We start from the raw sequence: 12,319 nt of genomic DNA on the forward strand, positions 1-12,319 counted from the left end.
TCCTACCCTCCAAGTGTTCTTGACTTGGCTAGATGTTGTGAAGGGTTTTTTTCTTCAACAAGGAATAAATTCTGCATTCATCCACTTTAGTGGTCTTCTGTGGTCTCCAGACCTTTTGGTGTTGCTGAGCTCACCAGTGCAATTTACCAGATTGTTAATTTGGCATCTCCTAAAGTTTCTGCTATCTCTCTGATAGGTCTGTTTTGTTCTCTTCAATTTAATCAACACCTCTTTGGACCGCATATTGAGAGTTCCAGTGAACTCTCTCAAATGCAAATTCAAGACTTGGAATCAACTCCAGACCTTTAATCTTTTTCATTTGTCATGATGTAACCGGCCACACCAAGCCATGAAACTGCTTATCAGTCAGTTGTCAAATTGCCACATCACACCACCCAGCCACTGATTATTTTCCTATGACAGCACATCCGTCCTGTTTTATTCCTTACTTAGCAAAGTAAATGTTTTTGGCAAATTATTTCTTGGATACGTAAAGCTCTGAACACTTGAGTCACAATAGAGTGCTGCAGGGATGATGTATTTTTGTAAACCAACCCGGAAGTTAGCATCACCCTGGCTCCCCCGACAACAATACAGTAGGATTTTTCCATTGGCTTTTAGATTATTGCCGAAAATAAACTCTCTAACCAACAAAAGTTTATGATTCTTACATGTTTTGTTCATTAAGATAATCTACACAGATGAACACAATTTTTATTAATTTTTATGAAGGCCTAAATACAATCAGCAGAAGTGAAAAGTTAAAGTTAGGCTATAAACGAACTACACCACGGTCGCATGACTTCAGCGTCACCACCGCTAAGCTTCCGACCGCTCTTTCAATCTTTATTTAAAAAAACACTACAACTGGAAAATACTATAAATAGATAAATCTACAAGTTGGACAGTTTGAGTTGGAATAGTTTGCAAGTATGAACACAGTGAGGCTGGAGTAGATGAGTTTTCCTGTTCGGCGTGATGATGTTTAATGTCCCCGACAGCCTCTGTAGTTCCATTTAGCCACATGTTAGCAACTGCCTTTTTTAATACACGTGAAAGCTTTAAAAACCATGAGTGGGGTATTAATGATGTATTTTGTATAGTAGGATAAAGCACAAAAATATCTTGAGCTTGTGTTAACCACAAACTTTATTTCAGGCATTTAACCAAAAACCCATTCAAAAAAACCCATTGACTTCAGGACGATGGAACCGGAAGTGCTAAAATGCTCATTTATTTCCAGGTTTTAGGACTCATTCCTACACCACTCTATAGAGGACCATTTTTCCTTAGATGCTGTGTAATGACCAGGCTGATTAGCTTAACAAGCTTCGATGTCTCAGTAATTGCAGGATAATACGATTAGCATTTGAGAAGATTGTAGTAGTGCACCTGCTCAATACCCAAGGGATCTACAGTTGGATTAAAGTGGCAAGTGAGATATTTATTTTCCCCTTGTCACATTGTGGTCACTATTATTTTTAGCAGCACCTACAGTCCTTTTTGTTCCTTTTAAAATTCTGAGAGAAACATGCTCCAACTTCACAGTAGTTCATCTTTCTTCAATAAAGCCCCATCAATTTGAGTTACTGTATATTTCCCTGTGCCCTTTTTTCAGTATTGTATTTCACGTCAATTAGTTTATGCATGTCCACCCCCCTCACTCGACCTGCATGACTGTATATGAGACACTACTACAACTTAAAAGGGTTGCCATGTATTTTAGCTAATGTGGCCACAGAGACTGACCTCATATGTCACAAGAAATCAGATCCACTTCTGTCTAGCCTGAGCCTTGTTTGTCCCAAAGATATATTTTCTTTGCCATGTCCCCCTCTCTCTCACTCCCTCCATGCTAGAAAACACACACACACACACTCACACTCACACTCTACACCCCGGGGCAGTGGGATGAGATGGCCCAGTTAAAGATTCCCCCAGATGGGGGTGCTAAAAGTAGACAGGTAGGGGGTAGAAGGTGGCGTGCCATCCATCCTTGCCCTCCTTGGTGCATCTGCTTGGTACTGTGACCTAATTAAGCCTGCCAGTATAATTCAGCACACTAGAAAGGGCTAAAATAAACTGTCTAACCTGGCACAGCCAACACAGTAACAGATCACACCCATGAAAAATGATAACATCTCCTACGAAGACTTATTTATAACACGTAATGTTCCAAAACTCCGGTTCACTTAAATTTGGCCAATGATTATGCAGTAACTTTAAGTGCTTGACAAAATTAAAGCACTTAAGCATTTTATAACATTTAAATGCTATGCATAACAGCAAAAATATTTGCAAGTGTGAAGGTATAAGGTGTGATAGCATATTATAGTTAGTTATGGTTAGTATATTTATCTGTATGTATTTTCCCTTTCATTCATTCATTCATTCATTTATTCATTGAATCATCTGCAGTATTTATTTCATCCTGGTCAGGGTCTTGGATCAGGAGCATATCCTGGGAACACAGGGCAGGAGGCAGGAATACACCCTGGATGGAACACCAGTCCATTGCAGTTATTTATTTATTTACTTGTATATGCTGCTTTTACATTTTGCTGGAACATGCTTTTCTGTCATCTGATTTTACCGCTTACTCAAATCATCAACCTTAATAGTGTACTTCTTGAATCCTAAAAAGCTCACCGATCTCAGGGGTTAGCAAATCACTAGCCCAGGTGCCAGGTACAAACAAGCAGATTGTGTTTGATTCGATTACTTCTTGCCTGTCAGAGAAGCAGGTTCAGTAAGCAACACTTAGAAAAAAGTACTCTCTCTTGACTTTCACAAAAAAACAAAAAACACCTTGTCACTAGGACAGGTATGTTTAAATGTGACGTTCTCCTGTTAGATAAACTGTTTCATGGTGGTGCGGCACACTTTGATACTGTATCTGCAGCACACGCTACTCAATCTCCCATTCCCCATAGCATTTAAACACATACCGAGCAAACACCTAAGGCGCTAGCCAGCACGGAATAACATCTTTTATACGACATGCAAGGAAAGACCAACTCAGCTCACACCTCATGTTAACCAAAGCATCTGTACGGTCCTGTCGAGGATGAAAATATGATGTGCTACACCAGAGACATGATCAGGAGAGGATAAAGACTGTGGCTACATGTGGTTGCTCTGTCCTTTGGAATGTTACATCTCTTGGAAAGCTATTTTGAAAGTATCGGTGTCCTTTTGAGTAAACTACCTATTAAAATTAGGATCTATCTCTCTGTATCTGTCCGACTTTTCACCTGAAAACACTTCCTCTGAAACCATTGTGCATGTTGTGTTAAGCCGTTCCTACACTGCATACTCTCCCATACACAAGCACAATGTCTACTGAACCTAAGTTCTGCTTAGTAACATTTTCCAAATGGGATAAATTAGAGAAAAATGAACCAAATGCTGGGAAAAACAGGGTCATTTTGGCAATTCGAAGGAGTCAGAATCAGTTAATCCTAACATTGTGCTTTGCATGTAATCAGATTGCCTTAAACTGTGTTTATTCTGCATTTGCCAAGTGGTCCTGTCATAAAAGGTCATGCAAAATAACTGACTCTGTGCAAAAGCTAGTTGCAGTCGTGACACAATTATGAATCATTTTTGTCTTATTTTCCCCCTCAGATGACAAATCCAGCCATCCAGAATGACTTCAGTTACTACAGGAGGACTCTGAATCGCATGAGAATTAATAATGTCCCAGTAAGTGCCTACAGAAAGCCAAGACCCCCTATCCACTTGTATATTATATTGTGTTCTAATCCCATATTCTTCTTCTTATACTTCTTATTCCATTCTCACCGTTTCACTTTGTATATGTATCTATATAAGTGCTGCCTTTACCACAAATGCATCACACACTCACGTCCAAAATACCCCTTTAGGGACCACTGAGACTGAGAAACGGCTGCCTTCATAGTTCAGATATGTTTGAGGTGCTTGCATTGGGAAGGGCACTGAGGGCACACACTCATGCACCTGAACCACTGCACATACCCTCTCCCTTGAGGCACATTCCTCTCGAGACCTAAAATCCGAACTGAGATCTGCCTAATATTCACCCCTGAGATACTCCTTGTGCTGATCCCAGAGGAGTAGGGGTAATCCCCTCTCATTCCTCCCTGCTGAACTCAGTGCCCCCTCACCCAGGGCAGCGCCCTAGAGCTCTAGCAAAGTAACTCGGCTCACTAGCCGTAAGCCACCGAGTCTATCGGGTACTAAACTAGTGTTAAATTTGGGGCATGTTTGTAGGTTCGGGCCTACCAGAATTTGCAGGTATATGTAATTGATTCTACTGTGAATTCAGTCTTTCAGTTCTGGAGCAGGTCAAGCCGTGCTGACCATCTTACCACTTTATCAGCCTCTCTTTTGACTACCACAGCTCATTTACATAATTAATAACATAGCACATTAAAAATGGAGATCATTTTTAATGTGCTGTGTTGTTAATGATGTATTAGCAGGGGAGCCAGCCTTACTCCTGGAGAGGCACCATCCAGCAGAATTTAGTTCTAATACACCTGATTCTAATGCAGTCGGTCACTTCAAGAGTATCTGAATATTACAGGCAGGTGTTTAATTATAGTCTGCAGCAGGAGTGTTTAGCATCCATGAGATGTCCACAGAGGTAAACTCTATGTTTATATCCCATTCGTCTTTCTGTAAAACTGTCTGTGTATATAATCTAATTAGAATTATTGCTTCCTGAGTTCAAACCTATCGTTCTGTTAATATTTCGGACATAATAGTGCCAGCTGTTCTAAGATTCACAGCTTCTGTCCTCTTTCTTCCTCATCTTGACTTCTTTTTCTGCAAATAAATATAAGAAGAAATGTATCTTTCTTTGCAGGCAGAAGGAGAAAACGAGGTCAACAACGAGCTAGCCAATAGAATATCTCTATTTTATGCAGATGCCACACCCATGCTGAAGACTTTGAGTGATGGCACGACAAAGTTTGTATCTGAGGTAAGAAATGCCAGTCTTCCAGTTAAAATGAGCCACACAGACCCAATTGCCCTGCCAGTAATATAAGGGAAGGACAAAACGATGCTAAAAGGCATTCTCGTTTTCTACAGAACAAGAACTTGCCTATTGAGAACACGACAGATGTGTTGAGCACCATGGCAAGTGTGTGTAAAGTCATGCTGGAGACGCCGTAAGTTGTTCTACCTCCCTTATTCGAAATAAACTAAACTATGTCAGGTATTTGATTTGAAATCTGTGTTCACTTACACACTTTGACCCTTTGTAGCGAGTACCGTAGCCGTTTCAGCAGCGAGGCCACCGTGTCATTCTGTTTGCGCGTTATGGTGGGCGTCATCATCCTCTATGACTATGTACATCCTGTTGGTGCTTTCGCCAAGTCCTCCAAAATAGACGTGAGTAAATTCTAGCTATGAAAAGTTTATTCTTGTGTGCACGCTGATGCCAGAATGGTTTAGGTTAATAGTTAAGATTTTAATAAAGATTAAAAGTGTTTGAATTTTGTTGACAGATCGTAAGTGTATAAGATCCATACTGCTGGGACTTAGACAAGCCCTGGTTTTAACCATAATGCTTGCCTTAGCTAATCCTAGTGTGAGTATAATCATTCTAACCTCACTGCAATATTTGTGTCACTGAACAGATGAAAGGATGCATTAAAGTTCTCAGAGATCAGCCTCCAAACAGTGTGGAAGGCTTATTAAATGCTCTCAGGTAAGAAAGAGAGGAGACCTGTTCTGCATTTTCTGGAACCATACATGTAGCCGCAGATATCGATCAGCCTGGTCCAAGTACAGTCAAGTTCATAATGTTTTGCATTTAAGGCAGAAAAAGTGTCATTAAAAACAAAACAAACCCTAACAAAAACAGTAGGGTTACAGAACCTTTCTGCTTGGACCCTAAACATTTTAAGCACCAGATGGTTATATATATTTTTTTTCTGAATTTACATGCAATATCTTACTTTCCATCCATCCATCCATCCATCCATATATACTCATCATAAATATTATTGGGAACACATGTACATCTGCTCATTTATGCAGTTGTCCAGTCAGCCAATCAAGCAGTGCAATGCATGGAGATACAGGTCAACAGCTTCAGTTGATGTCCACATAAAACATCAATTTTTTGAACAAATGCTAACAAAATCATCACTAAGTAGATCAATTTTATTTTATTTTATTGGCATTTCTCTTATTCATATTGCAATATTGAATGAGGTAGAGTTGCAGAGAACTTCGATCGGTCGTGGTTGTGCAAAAATGTGTCGTATGCATTATCAAATCAAATTTAAGCATGTTCTCATGACAGACTGTCTGTGTAACAATGCTATTCCGGATATTTATTCTCAACATGGGTCTGAGTGGGTCTGAGATTACAGGACGGAAAATTTGCCTCTTTTTCACTATACTCTGATTTTTGAAGTGTTGAAGTTCTGCTATTGTCAGTTTGATTAGTCTTAAATTACATTTCAAATTTAAATGTACTCATTTGGCAGATGCTTAATGGAAATAGAGTAAAAAGTGAAAATACAATCCAAGCATAGCGCCGTCAAAGAAACTGATATACGTGCTTCACTTCTCGTCTGGCCTACCAGTTGGCAAGAAACATGCAGTAAGTTTAGGAAGCAGTCACAGCTAACAAAAAAATCCCCCCCCCCCCCCCCTACAAAACAGTGGTTTAAAAACGATTAGTGCCCTGACAATTAATATTTTGGGATGCCTGCCTTAGGGAGAACAGCAGAAACTCTACCTGTAATGTATAACAAAATTGTAGACATAGAAGTTTTGGTCCACTCCTCCATGCAGGACGTCTCGAAGGTGCAATAGTTTTTCTTTGTTTCTTTTTCTAACTTATTTTTTAAAGTGTTTCTTTTTTAAAATTTCTTAATAGTATAAATAACCTGGAAAACATGTACAGTGTAACATGCTTAAAAAAATTGTTTAAGCCATGGCATCAGTACAAGTGTATTATGTGGCTGAGAAAACCCATTTGGGAAAACTGTGCTATGGGCCGTAGTGCTTGTTTGTGTATGAGACACCTGTCAGTCTTTTTCTTGACACGCCCCACCACCACCCCTTCACTCTGCCCCCATCTCAGGCTGTATGGAAAGAAAAAAAACATGGCTGAAACCTGTAAGTGCCCAGCACAGCCAGAAACTGTTACTGTCAGAAAAATATCGTTTAACAAGAAACTCACGTCAGTCAGAACAGAATAAACATTGGCAGCGCTTTTCCAACATGGAGCAGTTTGTTACTGGTGATGGGGATGAAACTGGGTGTGGAATTAGCAGTGTTGCTTCTGGGCAGGTCTGTAAACATGATCTGTGTAAAGCTTTAAGCTGTCTGAATGGCAGCTTCACATAACAAATAAAGTAAATATTCTTCTATCACTAAGAGAGTCGGGTATCAAAGCTTTGGATGAACCGCTTTCACAGAAATCTATGTAATGGAAAAGCTGAATTATTGTGTGTAATATTTATCTTAAGCAGTAATTTGTGCTCATTTTCATGATGCGGGGCAGTAATTTTTTAGGGCACTGTAATACCGATATTTGAAAAGGGGCATCTTGCATGAAACAGTAATCCACAGTAATAATAAAAACGCGGGTTGTCAGTCATCTCATCAGACATCTGCACAGACATTACATGAAGATGGATTTTCTTGTTTTAAAATGAAAGCACAGTAAGTTGACTTCAGTAATAAAAATTGTGTTCTGCGCAGGTACACGACGAAGCATCTGAATGACGAATCTACTGCGAAGACCATTAAAAGCATGCTGCAGTAAGCAGCAGCTCGGGGATACACACCACTGGCCTCACACAAGTGTTCAGGGGACACACTCCATCCCCAACAACATCGATGCACAGAATGTTTCCCCCCCCCCTTCTTTTTTTTTCTAAAGTCAAAATCAGACATACCAGTAGGACTCTTAACTCTTTTTTAAAAGTGCATGCTATTGGCATTTGGTGTTTCTTTTTGTGCCAAATCACTTTTTGCTGAAATCTTGGTTTTAACACATCCAGTACAGCCATACTATTGATGGCAGCTACATTATGGAAAACAAATAAATAAATAAAAAATATTATTTTTGTGATTAATAGGTTAATATTGCTTGTTTCCCTATAAAAGGGAGGGGGAGTGTTTTTGACTTGAAAAAAATATACAGTATATTGACAGAGAAATATAAATATATATTTTATTTTGTTTGAATGAATATTTAATATCATGTCCTCTGCATGGCATAATGTTGTATTTAAGGAAGAAAAACAACAACAACAACAACAACAACTAGTGTTTCAAAATTGTCTGACTGCTTGGTTGTGTGCAAGTTCCAAAAAGTGAATTTAAATTATGTTTTGATATTGAAATGGTACTAGTCAAAACTGTTTTCAAATGCTAGTAATGTTTAAATTTTATATTTTTTATAGGTTTTGATTTATGTTTTTTTTTTTCATAGCTGTTTGTTTTTTGTTTTTCTGCTTTGAAAATTAGCTTCAATATTTCTGGTGAATTAAAATCAGTTTTGATGTATGATGACATGAAATGTGATGTTTTAAAAAAACAATTAAAAGATGCTTTCATTTTTGTAACGATTGATTTTATTTAGAGATTTTTTCCCAGTGTTCTTCTCCCCGCTTTGTTTGGTTTGACCTCTTGACATGTGTTAGACTTCCAACATTCATTTGCACCAAACATAAAACAACATATTTGGTATTTATTCCGAAACATTATTTTAATTAGTGGCTTGGTGTGTGTTTTTGCAAATGAATATACTTTAAATGAACTTTTTTTTTTTAGAAATTGTTTTTGTAAAGAGTAGGCAGTTTATGAAAAATCTTTTAGACTTTTTTCAGTTTTATGGCCAAATATGTGGTTATACTGCAGTGTACATTGTCTGGTGTGTGCAAGTGACATATTTTAAAACTTGCTGTAATTGATAACCCTGAACGACATCAAACTAGTATTGAAAAACAAACTTTATTCAGTATTTCTCTTAAAATGCATCATCTGTTTACATAATGTTGGAGACAGTTGGTATCCAGTTTCTGCCATCTTGAAGCTGACCCCAACAACTCCAAGCATCTATCTATCTACCTACCTACCTATCTATCTATCTATCTATCTATCTATCTACTTGTATACTGGAGTACTTATGCCATTTTACTAGATGTATTAGCTTATCACTGCATCCATAAGATAGGCACCATCTCACTATTTCAGGCTAGTCCTACAACTTATTTTTGCCCGTGTGTGTGTGTGTGTGTGTGTGAGTGTGTGTGTGTGTGTGTGTGTGTGTGTGTAAAATGAACTTTTGGTATAACAATTCAGAAGCACCAGAATCAGGATTTAAAGAGTATTTCTAACATTGCAGCAGCATTTTGAGCAAGAAGACCTGGGAAGAAGAAAATAGATGAAGAAGGGGATCTTGCCAGAGGGATTGATGATAACAGGGATATAAAGAGAGAATTCTAGGTGGGGTCACCACAGCATGCAGGAATATTATTAGGTGAGCTGCAGTACTGCTGCATTACTCTGTAAAGACTGAAAGGAAAGACAGAGGAGGGGAATGGGGGGAAGTGGTGTCTTGTGTTGGCTAGGTTCATCATCCTCTGCAGTGGCTTCAGAATACATTAAACAGAAAAGGGTGTGGTATAGAGCTGGCCTCATTCTCCTCATAATGTCCTGTATTGTGATGACTCAGTCACTTATCTTAAAGACTAGCACAAATGGAACATTCATGCTCATTGAAAGTTTTAAAAAAAGGAAAGTTTTGAAAGTTCCATACCAGTGAAATATAAGAAAAATGAAAACTGCTAGCCGTGCATTTCCTCAACTGTAACCAGGGATCATATAGGCGTTACTTTCAAATATGCAACTAAAACCTTGAGACCTCCTGTTAAACAAATCCACATAGAAGGTGAGGTGATAATACCTTTCTTTTCAGCTTACTGGATTGATCTATGGTAGATAGTGAGCCAGAGTTAAACACCTTTTATTTTTTGTCTTTATCCATCTTCTACCTCCTCCATGGATCTGGCAGCTACCCTAGATGTAAGTATTGTTTAACTGAAAGTGAAATATGTCTCTTCATCCCTTCTTTAGTCATCAGATTCTTGATTGTCACTGCATTCCAGTAGATCTCATCCGGTGTCTCATTGTACACCTTGACTGCTAGATATCAGGCCTTACACTGGCTGGTATTCACCCCCCAGCACCCCCAGCCACCCTGAAATTCCACATTTTATATTGTTACGAACTAGAACTGAAATGGACTTCATTGGGATCTTATGCGATTAATCTACACAGAATAGCCCATAATATTTAAGTGGGGGAAAATTCAATATACTCTGCAAAATTATTTACAAATAATACAAGAAGAAGAGTGCCATTAAATCTTTTATGCAAGCCACTGTACAATATGCAGCCGGATTAGACTTTATTTTATCCAACATTCCAGAACCTGATATTCCCGTTTTTGTAAAGGTTGACCTGTATGTACTCAGAGCTTTGGGAGAGCACAGTGTACCTTTACAAAGCCAAGTACAGGGAAATGCATGGCTTTATCGCTCACTTCCAGTGTAAGTCCATAAGGATGGTCTTATGACAAGGAAACCTAATACCAAAACTGTAAGGCAACATAAAGAAACACATCAGTGGATTTTGGAAGCTAGTTTTTAAAAAAAAATGACAGATGCTGTCATTTTGCACAAAAATATAGCCGTTCACTGGATGAGCCAGGAAGAGGAGTGTTCTGTCAGAGTGATATAGGCGAGAGCTCTGCAAAAGGGCTTTCGCTAAAGTGTGGCATTGTGGGCTATGTGCCAAATTGCATTCCTGGATATGAATTTACAGTCTTCAAAACTACCTTTCCAACAGATCTGAGGTTCTATCAGACCAAAGACCAAACCTCAGCTGTATGCTCCATGAAAGTCTCAGCACCTCAAGATTCAATTCTTGGTCTAGTTCTGTTATCAGCTCAGCACGTTATTCCTGGTTTCTGCTTGGTCAGAAGTGCTACAAAGAAGCTCCTGAAACAGACTTCTGTAACATCTGCAAATGTTCATGTTTTCATCACAATAGGAGGTTCTTAGCCATTTTCAGGATGTCCATAATTAAAAATAAAAGGGTAGGACTTGTAAAATCATAGGACTGTATAATAGTATATATTTTATTGTCTGTTAAAATACAACTGCAGAACACTTTGACAGATATGAAGAAGATGTGCTGTATAAAAATGTACTTCACTAAGCTACAAGTTTCTTCACTTGCTACAGGTTGCCCTTTTAAAAAATTATCTGTAAACACTGACTCTACAGAAAACAGATCTGTTGTGCCGACTTGAAAGCGCGCAAACAGGAAATACATTATTCGATGGATAACATAAGGCTATGTCAGAAGATTAAATGCTAGAGGGTTTATCAATAAAAGGATTGGGAAATGCTGGGAAATGTAGTTAAACCAATTTTTATGCTGTGTTTAGAAACACTACTGACCACCAGTATCTCAGACAGTCTCTCCTCAAAAGTGATCAAAACTTCTGCCGATACTGGACAAATACTGTAGAGGTCAGAGGTTTGAATCTTTCTGCATTTTTCTCTTCTGACCTTCTGCCTGGGAAGTGTGTTCAGAAAGAAAGCATAAACTGTTTTAAGTGTTTACGTGAACCCCAAGGTGACTCTGGTTTGTGCTAGCATAATAGCTTTGCACTTGACATTTTGTTCAGTTTTGGCAGGGCATTTCCACATATTTATATGTTCCAATTCAGAAAAGATCGACTCTCATCTGTGCACTTTAATTAATCCTCCCAGAAATAACTGTTCTACCGGTAGAAGATCATGCCTCTGCCCATGTGTGAGGTGCAGCAGGTGGTGGGATTCAGAAGGATGTGCTGCAGTTACAGCACTGAGCTGTGTCACAACTCTGTGACATGTTACATGTCAACACGCCAAATGAAAGCTTCTGTTTCACAAAAATCAGTAAAGAGCTGTTTTTTAAGCTGTGTCTGCTGGACAACTATGCATAAAACTATAACCTGGACAAGAAATCTGCTACTAATTTGTCCACACCTGAACAACTTCAGTGCTGTGTACCTACCTACTTCATGCGCTTTCTGACTGTTATTCAGTATGTTACTTAAATAAGTATATTTTTGTTCTGGATGCATTTTACACAGTAAATATATCAATAGCTGCGTTTACATGGACAACAATAATCCACTCTTAATCCAATTAAGACCATACTCTAATTTAGAAACTACCATGTAAACAGCAATTTTTACTTACCTTAATCTAATTAAGGTCATAATCGAAGTAAGCAATAATCTAAT

The 12,319-nt window shown here is 38.5% G+C and overlaps 1 protein-coding gene across 2 annotated transcripts in view; it reads left to right on the forward strand.

Annotated features, from left to right (window-relative positions):
• Positions 1-9,217, forward strand: part of fam49bb (family with sequence similarity 49 member Bb) — a 70,148-nt gene extending 60,931 nt beyond the window's left edge. For both annotated transcript variants that reach the window (XM_053611588.1, XM_053611586.1), the window contains 6 exons: positions 3,628-3,705; positions 4,853-4,969; positions 5,080-5,159; positions 5,256-5,382; positions 5,631-5,701; positions 7,714-9,217. In XM_053611588.1, the coding sequence (XP_053467563.1) occupies positions 3,628-3,705; positions 4,853-4,969; positions 5,080-5,159; positions 5,256-5,382; positions 5,631-5,701; positions 7,714-7,777 (537 nt within the window). In that variant the 3' untranslated portion in view covers positions 7,778-9,217. The remainder of the gene's footprint in view (positions 1-3,627; positions 3,706-4,852; positions 4,970-5,079; positions 5,160-5,255; positions 5,383-5,630; positions 5,702-7,713) is intronic.
• Positions 9,218-12,319: the final 3,102 nt, after the last annotated feature.

This window comes from Ictalurus furcatus, chromosome 23 (assembly GCF_023375685.1).
Source record: "Ictalurus furcatus strain D&B chromosome 23, Billie_1.0, whole genome shotgun sequence".
Classification (NCBI taxonomy): domain Eukaryota; kingdom Metazoa; phylum Chordata; class Actinopteri; order Siluriformes; family Ictaluridae; genus Ictalurus; species Ictalurus furcatus.